Raw genomic sequence first — 12,055 nt, 5'->3', positions numbered from 1 at the left:
AGGTACAGTTGCTCAAATTACTAAAGAAGTAATGCTGGTTCTGATGGAAAGATGTCAGCATACACAGTGCACAGGCTACATAGCCACAGACCGGTCAGGGTGTCCATGCTGACCCCCATCCACAACTGAATGCACCGACAATGGGCATCAGAACTGGACCACAGAGCATCGGAAGAAGGTTACCCGGTCTGATGAATGACGTTTTCTTTTATATCGCCCGGATGGCCAGGTTCGTGTGTGTCGCTCACCTGGGGGACACATGGCACCAAAATGCACTACGGGAAGAAGACACGCCGGCGGAGGCAGTTTGCTGCATTGGGCAATGTTCTGCTAGGAAACCTTGGGTCCTGCCATCCATGTGGGTGTAACTTTGACGCTTACCTTACTTACATAGAAACGGTATTCCCTGATGTCTGTAGCCTCTTTCGGCAGGATAATGCACCCTGCCACAAAGCAAAAATGATTCAGGAATGGTTTGAGGAGCACAATAATAGATTTGGGGTGTTGACTTGGCCTCCAAATTCCCTAGATCTCAATCCAATCGAGCATCTTTGGGATGTTCTGAACAAACAAGTCTCCCCACCTTACAACTTACAGGACTTAAAGGATCTGCTGACATTTTAGACACAGCACACCTTCAGGGGTCTAGTGGAGTCGATGCCTCGATGGGTCAGGGCTGTTTTGGCAGCAAACAGAGGACCAACACAATATTAGGAAGGTGGTCATAATGTTATGTTTTCTATGTGTTTTTCTATGATATTATATTAATGGTGTGTTTTCTGTATTGCGGTAGGATATCAGTGAATGCACAGGGCCACACACTAAACTAACAGAGTTGAACAATACAGTAAAGGAGAAGTTCGTTCGCCTTCGCCAGCGGATCCAGGTAACCTAGCATGATGTCGTGTTGTGAACAGCAGTGTGGGGTTTTTTTGGTTCCCAGAATAACTTTCACTTCTCGTATCACAGGATCTGGAGCAAATGGGAAAGGAACAGGATAAAGAATCTGACAAGCTTGCTTTACTCAGACAGGTGGAGGGTCATCGCAAACAGATGCTCAGGTCAGTATGGACTGGATAATTCATGCCTTATGGTTTTTTTAACATGTGAAGCGGTGTGAAAATATTTTCCTTACTGTTTTGAATATTCGAAAGGTTTACATCGAACTTATCGTACCACGTCCGGTCACGGTCGGCGTATAAGGCTGAAATATTCAGCGCTGTGAATATCTTTCCTCTTTAATAGAGATTTGTCGCTCTTGCAGTAACCAGACGGCCTGGAGGAAAGCCAACCTGGCCAGTAATCTGGCAATTGATAAACTGGAGAAAGAAGATTTGCTGAGTGTGGGTGACAGTACAGCAAGACAGAGGTGATTATGTCTCAGAGACATCTATCCAAAAGCACTGACCTATTACAGGATGTTACTATGGGTGTTTTTTTTTCTTTTATATATTTTGGATCAATAATAGTTTATGTTTAATAATGAGAAAACATAAGGGTTGTTATAACGCTCATGTAAAAGCCTTTATATGTCTATACATGTTTAAATTTGTAAGTGAATCTGTTCTGGTATTAATGTATCTGTAACACTATTATTTGCCAGTAGAGGGCGCACATTGATAATTCACATTGGCACTTCTCCTGTTTAAAAAGTATCAACTATTTATTAAGTCAATACTTAAATCCATTATTTAAAACCAGTTTCCTAGCTAGTTTAAAAATATTAGAAATTTTTATTCAAAGCAGCATACAAGTGCAGTTTTGGGAGGATTAAGTGGATAATGCATTCATCGATTGATTTAACAAATTATCCATTCGTGGTTTTTTTTTTGTTGTTTATTTATTTATTCACTTATTTAACCAATTATTTAACGGATTATTTGTGTAACCATTGAACTTGGTGGCTTAATAGTTAAGTATCTGAGCTGTCGATCAGAAGGTTGGGTTTTCAATCGCGCCAAGCCGCCACTGTTGAGGCTTCGCCCTTGATCATGTAGTGTGTATGTGACACATAAAGACTTCTACTATCTGTTCTTTTTTTTTGCTTAGCCGATTTCTTTTGTTCCTCCCCGAACAGAAAGGTGACAAAGGAGAGCCTGGTTCAGAACTCCAGCGACATCACCGAGAGCCTGATGAACATCAGCAGAATGATGTCGCAGCAGGTGAATCAGAGCGAAGAGACCATAAGCACTTTGGGTAAGGACTGTTGTCATCTTTTCATAGATCTCAAAGTCTCTAATGTTTCTTGTCATTTACATAAATATACATAATATGACGGTGAAATACTAAAACAGGAGTTAAAGAAGAGTTAAATAATAGCACAAACAGGCCCGGCTTTATGCTTTTGTGACTTCACTACTTCACTAGACTGAGTGGACTGTTCTCTTTATTGAGATCAATCAGCCTCGGTCACTATACACACACACACACACACACACACACACACACGAGTGTAAAGATTTTTTAATAGTATTTTGGGTAGCCGTAGTAACCATATAGCATAATTTACAGTGCATAAAGATAATAATAATATTAATAATAAAAATATTATTATTATTATTAATATTCATTTTCTCTCTATAGCTACATCATCAAGAACTGTTCTAGAAACCAATGAAGAGTTTAAGGCTATGACAGGGACCATCCAGTTGGGAAGAAAACTCATCACCAAATATAACCGACGTGAACTGACAGACAAACTGCTCATCTTTTTGGCTTTGGCGCTCTTCCTGGCCACCGTCCTGTATATTTTGAAGAAAAGATTCTTCCCTTTTCTTTGAACTGAAGCTTTTGGTTTAACCTGGAAAACGGTTTCCACACGACGGTTTTCTGATTACAGAGTTAAGTTGGACTAAATGTCGGACTAAATTGTTCTGAAGGTGGTAATTGACCTCTGACAGACCGACACACTATTACAATAACTTATATATTTATTCCAACACTTGCCTTAATCTGTATCAGGAAAAGCAGCAGTGTATGTTTCAGGGGAAAAATGTACTTTGAACTTTTATAAAGTGGGAAGTGTAACGTAGCTGATGCCTGACGATGCCATCATGCATACCTAATTAGATCTATTTTTGTTTTGATTCCTGAATAATGACTTATAATTGTCCTTCTGTATTAATCCTGTAATAATATATTTATTGCACATTAACTATTATTAACTTATCCAGTGCCAGAACAGTTACTTTACATTAAAACACACTCGTGAAGTTTTATTTGAAGTCTGAATCTTTTAATTCTTCTCTCCAACGTAATCCGATTCTATGTTAAATACTGATATCAAATATGTATTTAAAATAAATATTATAATCCAGCATTTTGTGGAAATCTGTGGTGTTTGCAGATCTGTGACCATTTTTTTTGGAATAGTTCATTATTTTTTAGTTAAAAAGGATGGCCTGATTATTTTTTAGGCCATATAACTCAGGATTCTTAAAGAACCCAAAGAGCTTTTATATTGAACTCTATACAGCGGCTAGTGATGACGCTTTACAGCTCCAGGTTAATGCCACTTTTTGAGTAGGGGCTAAACTACCTGGGGACAATTGCCTCAGGAGCTAAACTCTTTTTTTGGTAACTGCTGAATTTATAAATAAATGTCCATGTGTCTGTCCGTATGTGTCTGTCCGTATGTGTCTGTCCGTGTGTCTGTCCGTGTGTCTGTCCGTGTGTCTGTCCGTGTGTCTGTCCTGTCCGTGGGTGTCCTGTCCGTGGGTGTCTGTCCGTGTGTCTGTCCGTGTGTCTGTCCGTGTGTGTCCTGTCCGTGTGTGTCCTGTCCGTGTGTGTCCTGTCCGTGTGTCCTGTCCGTGTGTGAGTCTGTGTGTCCGTGTCCTACAGCACTTATAATACTGTTAACTGTTTAAAGCTTCCTTTTTTTCTTAAATAAAAAGTGTAATAGTAATTACTCAACCAAAAGATATTTATAAAGGATGTTATCTGGATGTATAAAACCTTTTAAGAGGGCAGATGTGGACACAATGTCTGAATGTTGATTGGGCAAAAAAATTTAAAGAGCAGGAGCCCTTTCTCACACGTAGCTCATTGGCACACTTTCAGCAATTAACAATAAAAATAAGTATGATTTGTCTTAAGGTCTTGACCTCATTTATAACTAACTTTTTTTTTAAGTCCGTTTTTTTTTTAACTGAGCCATGAAGCTAGGATTTGACTGGCTGTTATTTTTTTTATTTCAGTGAGCCACAGATCATAATGCAAATGTATTAAATTATTATGCACTATATAAGACGTGATGTCATGGGATGCATCGCACACTTAAAGAAAAAGAAAAACATTTTGAACACCTATTTGTGCTACACTCAGGTATTGTAGGGGTGTTTTTTGTATAAAAACATTACCAAGCAATTAAAAGTAACTGTAAGTACATGTTGAAAACCTTTCTCTTTTCTCCACTACCCTGTGTTTAGTCTGAGTTAACTTCGAAACTCTCCTGGTGGCCCCTCAGTTTTGTGCTGCTGGTTATTTCTAGATGCTGGTGGCTGTATGCTGTCAGATGAACAGTTCCAGTGTGACACAGCTTCCACTGAATTAAACTCTGTCCTGTGTAGCGTGGAGGTGGCAGTTCTGCTGGAGCACGGGAGAAAAAAGCTTAAAAAAGCTCAGGACACAATCTTAATGGTGAAGATAAAGAGGCATGCAGCTCTGTCCTTTCTCCGATAAGAGTCGGAAGAGCAGATTATTAAACCCCCCTTAGAACTACCCACATCTCTCTCTCTCTCTCTCTCTCTCTCTCTCTCTCTCTCTCTCTCTCTCTCTCTCTCTCTCTCTCTCTCTCTCTCTCTCTGTCTGTCTGTCTGTCTGTCTCTCTCTCGCTCTCTCTCTCTTTCTCTTGCACTCTCTCTCTCTCTTTCTTTTTTTCCCACTTTAATTATTTCCTCCCTCACTTTTTCTTACTTTTTCCACTGGAAGAGCAAGACAAACTCTGTTATTTTTAGTCTTGTGCATCCATGTTATCTGCCCTGTTCTTTTCAACACCTAGGAGAGCTGGTGGCCCGTTGTTGCCTGTGTGACCTTCCTGTCACCCTCCCTCCCTCCCTTGTTCCCTCAAAATACTCCCGCTTGATCAGGGCCCAGCAAATGACTGCCATTTTGTAAATCCAGAGTAATCCTTCAGATTTATGTGCAGGCGTTTGTTTTGTTTATGTGTACAGAATTTTTGAAAAGAAACACAAGAGTGTCTCCCGACGTGTGTGTAGAGACAAAAGAGATGTTATAAGGACCATCACTTACTTATTTTGAAGTGGCTGCTATTCTGTCTGTCCTTTTCCCTGGCCCTACACATCACCTCACTGTCTCCTTTGCCTCTGTGTTAAGCAAATTGAGCCATTTTAAACATTAAGTACAACAATTATGAGCTGCCAGTCAACACTGATGCTCAGGTACTCCACACATTTCCAGGCCTGGTCTCCAGTCCTGCACGTTGCCACATGGACCTGGTTTGGGGCTCTCTGAGGTAGCCATTATCCTTGTCCAAGTTCTCTGGTGTGTCATGCAATGAAGGTTTATTACTAATATTTGTCAAAAAAATATATATATAGATATGTATATATAGCGCAAATGGAGGATAAACAATTGATGTATTGCTTTTAATTCCAGCAGTCTGTCAGTGAGTTAAACGAGTGCTGTGGCTCATGACTTTAACAGGAAGAGCTGTCACTTTTCCACCAAACTGTTAATGCTCTCTGTCTTTCAAATAAATATTTAGTTTATATCCTTTAGGCGCTTTTCGGGTTCTAGGTTATGTTTTTATTTGCTTTCCGTTTAAGAAACCGAGAGATTCCAAGAAGATTTCTACGCACAGAATACTGAATGAAAGTTTGTAATGAGCTCTCAAACAAAATGGAAGGCTGACTCTAAATACAGTGGATATGTCTGTCCTGTAAAATGTGCTACTCTTTATTAATGGCGAGGCCGGTTTTAAACATGCAACCCGGCACGCAATTCGGAACTGTTTAGCGCTTTTGATAAAGTCGCTAATAATAATAATAATAATAATAATAATAATAATAATAATAATAATAATAATGTAAAAATATATATATATAATAATAAATAATAATAACATCCGTGTTAATAAAAAAATTATATACCTAGGACTCTTTAAAGATAGAAAATGCGGAAACAGAAGAAGCGTGATGGATTAAAACAAAGTTTTACGTACGACTTTTACTGCCATATTAATATTAATACATGCTTTAATAATAATAATAATAATAATAATAATAATAATAATAATAATAATAATAATAATTAATAAAATAAAATAATAGGCGTAGATAGTATTAGCTATTATGATATACAATTTACACTGAAAACATATAAAAAGCAAACAACTAAATAAATTATTCATAATAATAATAATAATAATAATAATAATAATAATAATAATAATTCTACAAACCAAATCATCATTACAGTTTCCCATTGAGTTTATTTTAGATTACACGATTACAGATCATGGCTACAGAAATGTACCGTAACGAAATAGTTACACAAAAGTCAACAGCCGACTGTATCGACAAATATTATCACTTTTTAAGTGTGGGTCCGCTTTCAGTGGTCACCTAAGTCAAATTCATATAAGAACAAAGATATGATATGAAAACACAAAAACAAACAAACATTAACTCACACTTAAATGTGTTTGGATGTGCGGGCTTGCTGTTTTCAATCCGTTTTCATCGTTCAGAAGCTGAATTCGTTAAAAACATGCCGCATTTCAAAAACACGCATTTTGAACCACGCCCAAGAATTAAGTTATATTCCTTACATTTCAACATAATAATAATAATAATAATAATAATAATAATAATAATAATAATAATAATAATAATAATAATAATAATACAACTAACCACAGTTCATCCAAAAAGCAGAATTCACAGCAAAGCTACAAATGACACTAGTGATGTGTGAAAAGAATTGGTGCAGTTCTGTTAATGTCAGTGACGCACAAAACACAGCTCTCTGAGGCAACATCACAAGCAAGTTGTCTCATCCTAGAGTTCAGCATCCTCTCAGTTCCTTCAAATATACACAAATAAAATGAAAAGAAAACCATTGATTATTCATTTATCATAAAGTTCATTCTAACGTACAGTCTGCATCTTGGAATATTTAATTGATGGCCAGATGTGAACGCGGTGTCACTATAATCCATTAGCGTTAATGAGTAAATATTAAAATTATACTTTCTATAATTTAAGAATAGATAATTTGATCTCTATCTTGTCTCCTAAACATGCCCGAACCTAAGAGTACTCAGTTTTATTTTAATTCAGTTTTCCATTCGTGTGTTCATTCCTAAAAATGTAACTTCTGAAAAATAATAATAACAATAAAAATGACATCTGCCTAGATGTTTTATCCATGTGTTAATTTTTTATTTTACCTTATTGAGTGTCGTGTCTCGATCCCTACAGTGAAATTTCGATATTATACAAAACGGCTAAAATAATTATGCAACTAAGTTGAAGTAAACATGAACATAAATGTATGAATTTGGTGTAAAGAAGATTTTTTTTCTCCTTCTTGTACTCTTTCTTCTTTTCTCACTCAAAATAATATACACCTTTGAAGAAATGACCTTGGTTACAAAAAAAAAAAAAAAAAGATTTAAAGTATTGCCTTACATTTTGAAGAAACGTAATGACATCTGGCGCTGTTTATTTTCTTGCCTAATATTTTACGCAGAATATATGGGGTATGGTTGTGTCAACACTCATAGTTTAATAAGGATAATTGGATAATTAAGAGGTCTCTTAACTTTGCTTTAGCTCTTAACTTTTCTAATAGCACTCGAGAGAGAGAAACTCCAAGAAACAAAGGCACCAAACTGTATCAAGGTTCTGCACAATTACTATAATATACCTGGAAACATAATAAACCTTTACATTTTTACTCTAACAGCTAATTAAAGCACCTGCAACTTTCCAATATACAGTGCCTATAATGTGCAAAACATTTCTGCCTGAAGGTTTCATCTCAGCTAAAAAGTAGAAGTATAGTGTAGTACCATTATTTGTGAGTGTACAATGTGCAGCAGAGACGCTACCAATCTCTGAAATTTCTAAGAGTGTGTAGACCAGATGGCTCTACACTCTTTGGAAGAAGCAACCCAGAACAATACAAGCAAAATACAGTTTATGCTAACTGCTTGTTTCTCTTTAATTGCCGTTGATGAATTGAACAAAACTGACGTCTCTCTTAAATGTATTAACTGATCCTCCTTACTGAATTAACTGGTTCCACTATACTGAAGTGTTACGCACGCGCTTAATTCACACTAATGTACAAACTTCTGAAACAGGGAGAATATTGTGTCATTCCAACCATCCCACAGATGCAGCTGACAGTGTCATGATGTCCAGGAGAGTCTGCTTCACCACGCACGTATGCCGTGCAACGAGGAAACTCCGCCGCTGGCCTGAAACGGCGTCTGCACGTTATTCAGATCCCCGACTCCAAAATTCACATAATTACCGCTGGACGGGGACGTCTGCACCGGAGGCACGTTTGCGCTCGCCGTGTAGTTGCACGTGTAGTTCGTATTTCCTGCGCTGGGGAAGTTCACGTTCCCGAAGCTGTGGTAGGCGTTATACGGGAAGTGGTTGATCCCCATGTTGTACGACGCGCTGTACGCGGACGCGGCGTCTCCCAAACAGCGCTTGCCGTCGCGCACTAGCACGGGCACGGATACGCGCCTCGGTGGGCCAGCGCCCACCATTTCGAGCGTCTGGTCCTGACGCTGCCGCTTGCACTTGTAACGCCTATTCTGAAACCAGATCTTCACCTGCGTGGACGTCAGCTTCAACACGTGCGCCAGATGGTCCCGCTCCGGCGCCGACAGGTACTTCTGCTGCTTGAAGCGCCGCTCGAGCTCGTACACCTGCGCTTGAGAGAATAGCACGCGGGGCTTCCGCCGTTTCCGCTGCCCAGGCCGCTCCGCCTCGTCAGGTTTCTGTCGCTCCTCCGGTGAGCGCATCTTCTCTGGAATTATACAGTTTTAAACCCATTAAACGCACAAAAAATACTTTAAATCCACTATTTCTATTTCACTTCAAATCTATAGTAGAAATATCTAAACAAATCAGTAACCATTGCAATTTTATCACCTTAAACTGTTAATGTGGCTTGTTATTGCTCACTTGCCAATCAAAAACAGCAAAATCCTCCAAGATTGGATTAACACATGCAGCTCTATGAAACTGCTCTAAAGTGTTATAAAGATGAATGAACACCTGTAGTCTTGCATTCCACCTTATACTGTTTTACACCTATTTATCATAGAAATATAATCATAACGCTGAACTAACGCAGTAGGCTGGATACAGAGCAAGGATGTGATTAACAAAAAAATAAATAAATTGAAACACACTTAAAGAGTTTATTTTTTTAAATCTAGTATTAAATCACTGACTGACATTTTACTGTGTGAAAATAGGAAATCTAGGTGCCAAAATGCTGACACTGCGAAACGAGCCTCTTGGGTCATTTGTCATATTGTTTGGAGGAGTTTTCTGGGAAAGATTATAAATGGCCCACAAATGTTCACTTGTAGTAATCATAACAGTGAAACTCTCAGACATGAAATAATTATTACAGAGATAAACACATTTCGTGTAGCAGACAGAATCCAGCGTCTGAGATTACCAAGTTCACTTTTCATAAACGCCGTCACCTTGACAAACAACATGCAAAGTCATTCGAGCAAAAACACTAAATTATATATATATATATATATATATATATATATATATATATATATATATATATATATATATATATATATATATATATATTTAAATCGAGGGGATATTGTAAATGTTACTCAGTTATACAATGTTCTCAATCTCAGAAATCAAAATACTTGGATGTCATATCTAAATCAGACTATCCAAATCATGATAATGAATAATAATAATAATAATAATAATAATAATAATAATAATAATAATAATAATAATAATAATAATAATAATAATGAGGAGAAGAAGAAGAAGAAGAAGATACTTTTTCTTTTGAATAAATTTTGTGATGTAAATTTGAATAATTCCGTCCAATTTATTACAGCTTGGCAACACAGAATATATGGCAGATTCAAAATATTTTATATTTTAATAAGCCTTTTTTTAAACATATAATTAAACAAATACATTAACGTTAATACCTTTTCTCTCTTTTGCCTCAAGGGTGTCGTCCGTCTTTGCGTCTTTGGGTAGATCTATTTCTAAGAAACTCTTCCCATAAAAGGAAGGACTAAAGTCCAGAGATGAGCTCCTGTCACCTTTGGCGTCCTGCTCGTCTCCAGGAGCGAAGAGCGCAGCTCCGTTCACCGCGTCCACGAAAGGCTCCGGTTTAAACATCATGCAGGACGAAGTGGGAAGCGACATTTCTAACGAAACAATGTCTTCGTGGCTCTGTTCCAGGTTTAAAATGTCCCGGACTGAGAAGGGAGTAGAAGACATTTGGCTCGAAAACATCGCCATGTGGCACCAAGTCCTGTTCACCCACGCGCGAGTGCCCTTGCTGTCATTTATCAGGATGACGCGTTGCGTCTTTAATGTGTGGAAACGCAGCGATATTTATCCAGGTAATGTTTCACCTGAGTGCGAATCGTTCAAATCGACCCCTGAAACATCTCTTTCGTTGGTTCTATAAGGCAGAGGAGTGAGTGGTGTGTGTAAGCAAGGAGGGGCCAGAACGTAATAAGGTTCCCTGGATCTGATTGGCTAACACAGACTCCGTGACCAAGCCATTTAAAAATGCTCTTTCATAGAAAATTACAGCACACAAACTGACCAGTAGGTTTACGCCTGGTGGTGATATTATTAATAATATCTTTCTTTCTTTCTTTCTTTCTTTCTTTCTTTCTTTCTTTCTTTCTTTCTTTCTTTCTTTCTTTCTTTCTTTCTTTCTTTCTTTTTGGTGACCACAGATTTGTCATTATCTGGGAAAAATGTCGATTACATTTTTAGGCATTTCATTTATTTTCACTGTATAGTACCACAATAGTACATAAAGCAACATGCTCCTCACATAGCAATTATCACTCCATCAACATATACACACAAAAATTAATACAACTATAAACAGGAAAGTGAATTGTATTGTATTGCAGAGATGTCAAAGTATAGTATAGTATAGTATAGTATAGTATAGTATAGTATAGTAGTAATGTGTAGTATAGTGTAGTATAGTGTGGTGTAGTATAGTATATTATAGTGTAGTGTAGTGTAGTATAGTATACTACAGTATACAGTAATATAGTATAGTAGTAATGTGTAGTATAGTATAGTGTGGTGTAGTATAGTATAGTATAGTATAGTATAGTATAGTCTGGTATACTATATATACTATAGCTTTAACACCCTTCAAGACTAGCTCTAAAGGCCCAACAGGTATAGTATACTATGTTATTGTGTAGTAATTTATAATGTAAGTTAGTTTTAAGTACAGTTTTGCACGTATTCCTGGTACTACCAGATCAAGGCTTGTATTGTACAGTACAGTAGGCCTATAGTTGTAAGACTATAACTGCTGTTTGGACCATTGGACTGAAAACGGTTTGTTAAAAAACGTATATTTCGTGTAAACGAGATCTGAGAATGATGTTCAGAGAGTGAGTGCTCAAAGATGCCATAGTGCCGGAACTTGAAACCTGCACTGACAAAACGAACTGTCTTTCACCGACAGATCGTGGTGTCACCGACTGTTATCGGGATGTGATAACAGATGACAACAAACCAGCAGCCACCCACATCCAGCAGCCGAGTTATAAAGGTCAGGCCAATTATACCCCAAATAGTGGATCGAAGCAACCTACATGTAAGCAAGCGGGATGTTGTTCAAATGGACACCAACATGTGCCTTTAATGGCTACAGGTCTCATATATTATTTTATAAATGTATATTTTAATCTTGTAACAAACTGATACAAAACTGTTGTTTTAAACCGATGGATATCATTAGATCTTAAAGCCTCGAAATGACACAAGCCGAATTTTCTGAAATTCTAATGGAAAATTTTATAAAC

At 37.5% G+C, this 12,055-nt stretch overlaps 2 protein-coding genes across 2 annotated transcripts in view; one reads left to right on the top strand and one right to left on the bottom strand.

Annotated features, from left to right (window-relative positions):
- bnip1a (BCL2 interacting protein 1a) overlaps positions 1–3,317 on the top strand; it is a 5,039-nt gene extending 1,722 nt beyond the window's left edge. Inside the window, exons 2-6 of the mRNA XM_027165115.2 lie at positions 794–886; positions 970–1,061; positions 1,265–1,369; positions 2,078–2,196; positions 2,584–3,317. Coding sequence (XP_027020916.2) covers positions 794–886; positions 970–1,061; positions 1,265–1,369; positions 2,078–2,196; positions 2,584–2,780 — 606 coding nt within the window. The 3' untranslated portion in view covers positions 2,781–3,317. The remainder of the gene's footprint in view (positions 1–793; positions 887–969; positions 1,062–1,264; positions 1,370–2,077; positions 2,197–2,583) is intronic.
- A 3,127-nt stretch (positions 3,318–6,444) lies between these two features.
- On the bottom strand, positions 6,445–10,681 carry nkx2.5 (NK2 homeobox 5). The gene is made up of 2 exons (XM_027165237.2): positions 10,190–10,681; positions 6,445–9,009 (listed from the first exon to the last, which is right to left on the bottom strand). The coding sequence occupies exons 1-2, from the start codon at positions 10,506–10,508 to the stop codon at positions 8,402–8,404; spliced, it is 927 nt and encodes a 308-aa protein (XP_027021038.1). The 5' UTR covers positions 10,509–10,681; the 3' UTR covers positions 6,445–8,401.
- Positions 10,682–12,055: the final 1,374 nt, after the last annotated feature.

The sequence above is a fragment of the Tachysurus fulvidraco genome, chromosome 10 (genome assembly GCF_022655615.1).
Source record: "Tachysurus fulvidraco isolate hzauxx_2018 chromosome 10, HZAU_PFXX_2.0, whole genome shotgun sequence".
Classification (NCBI taxonomy): Eukaryota; Metazoa; Chordata; class Actinopteri; order Siluriformes; family Bagridae; genus Tachysurus; species Tachysurus fulvidraco.
This window is presented reverse-complemented; position numbering and strand designations above follow the sequence as displayed.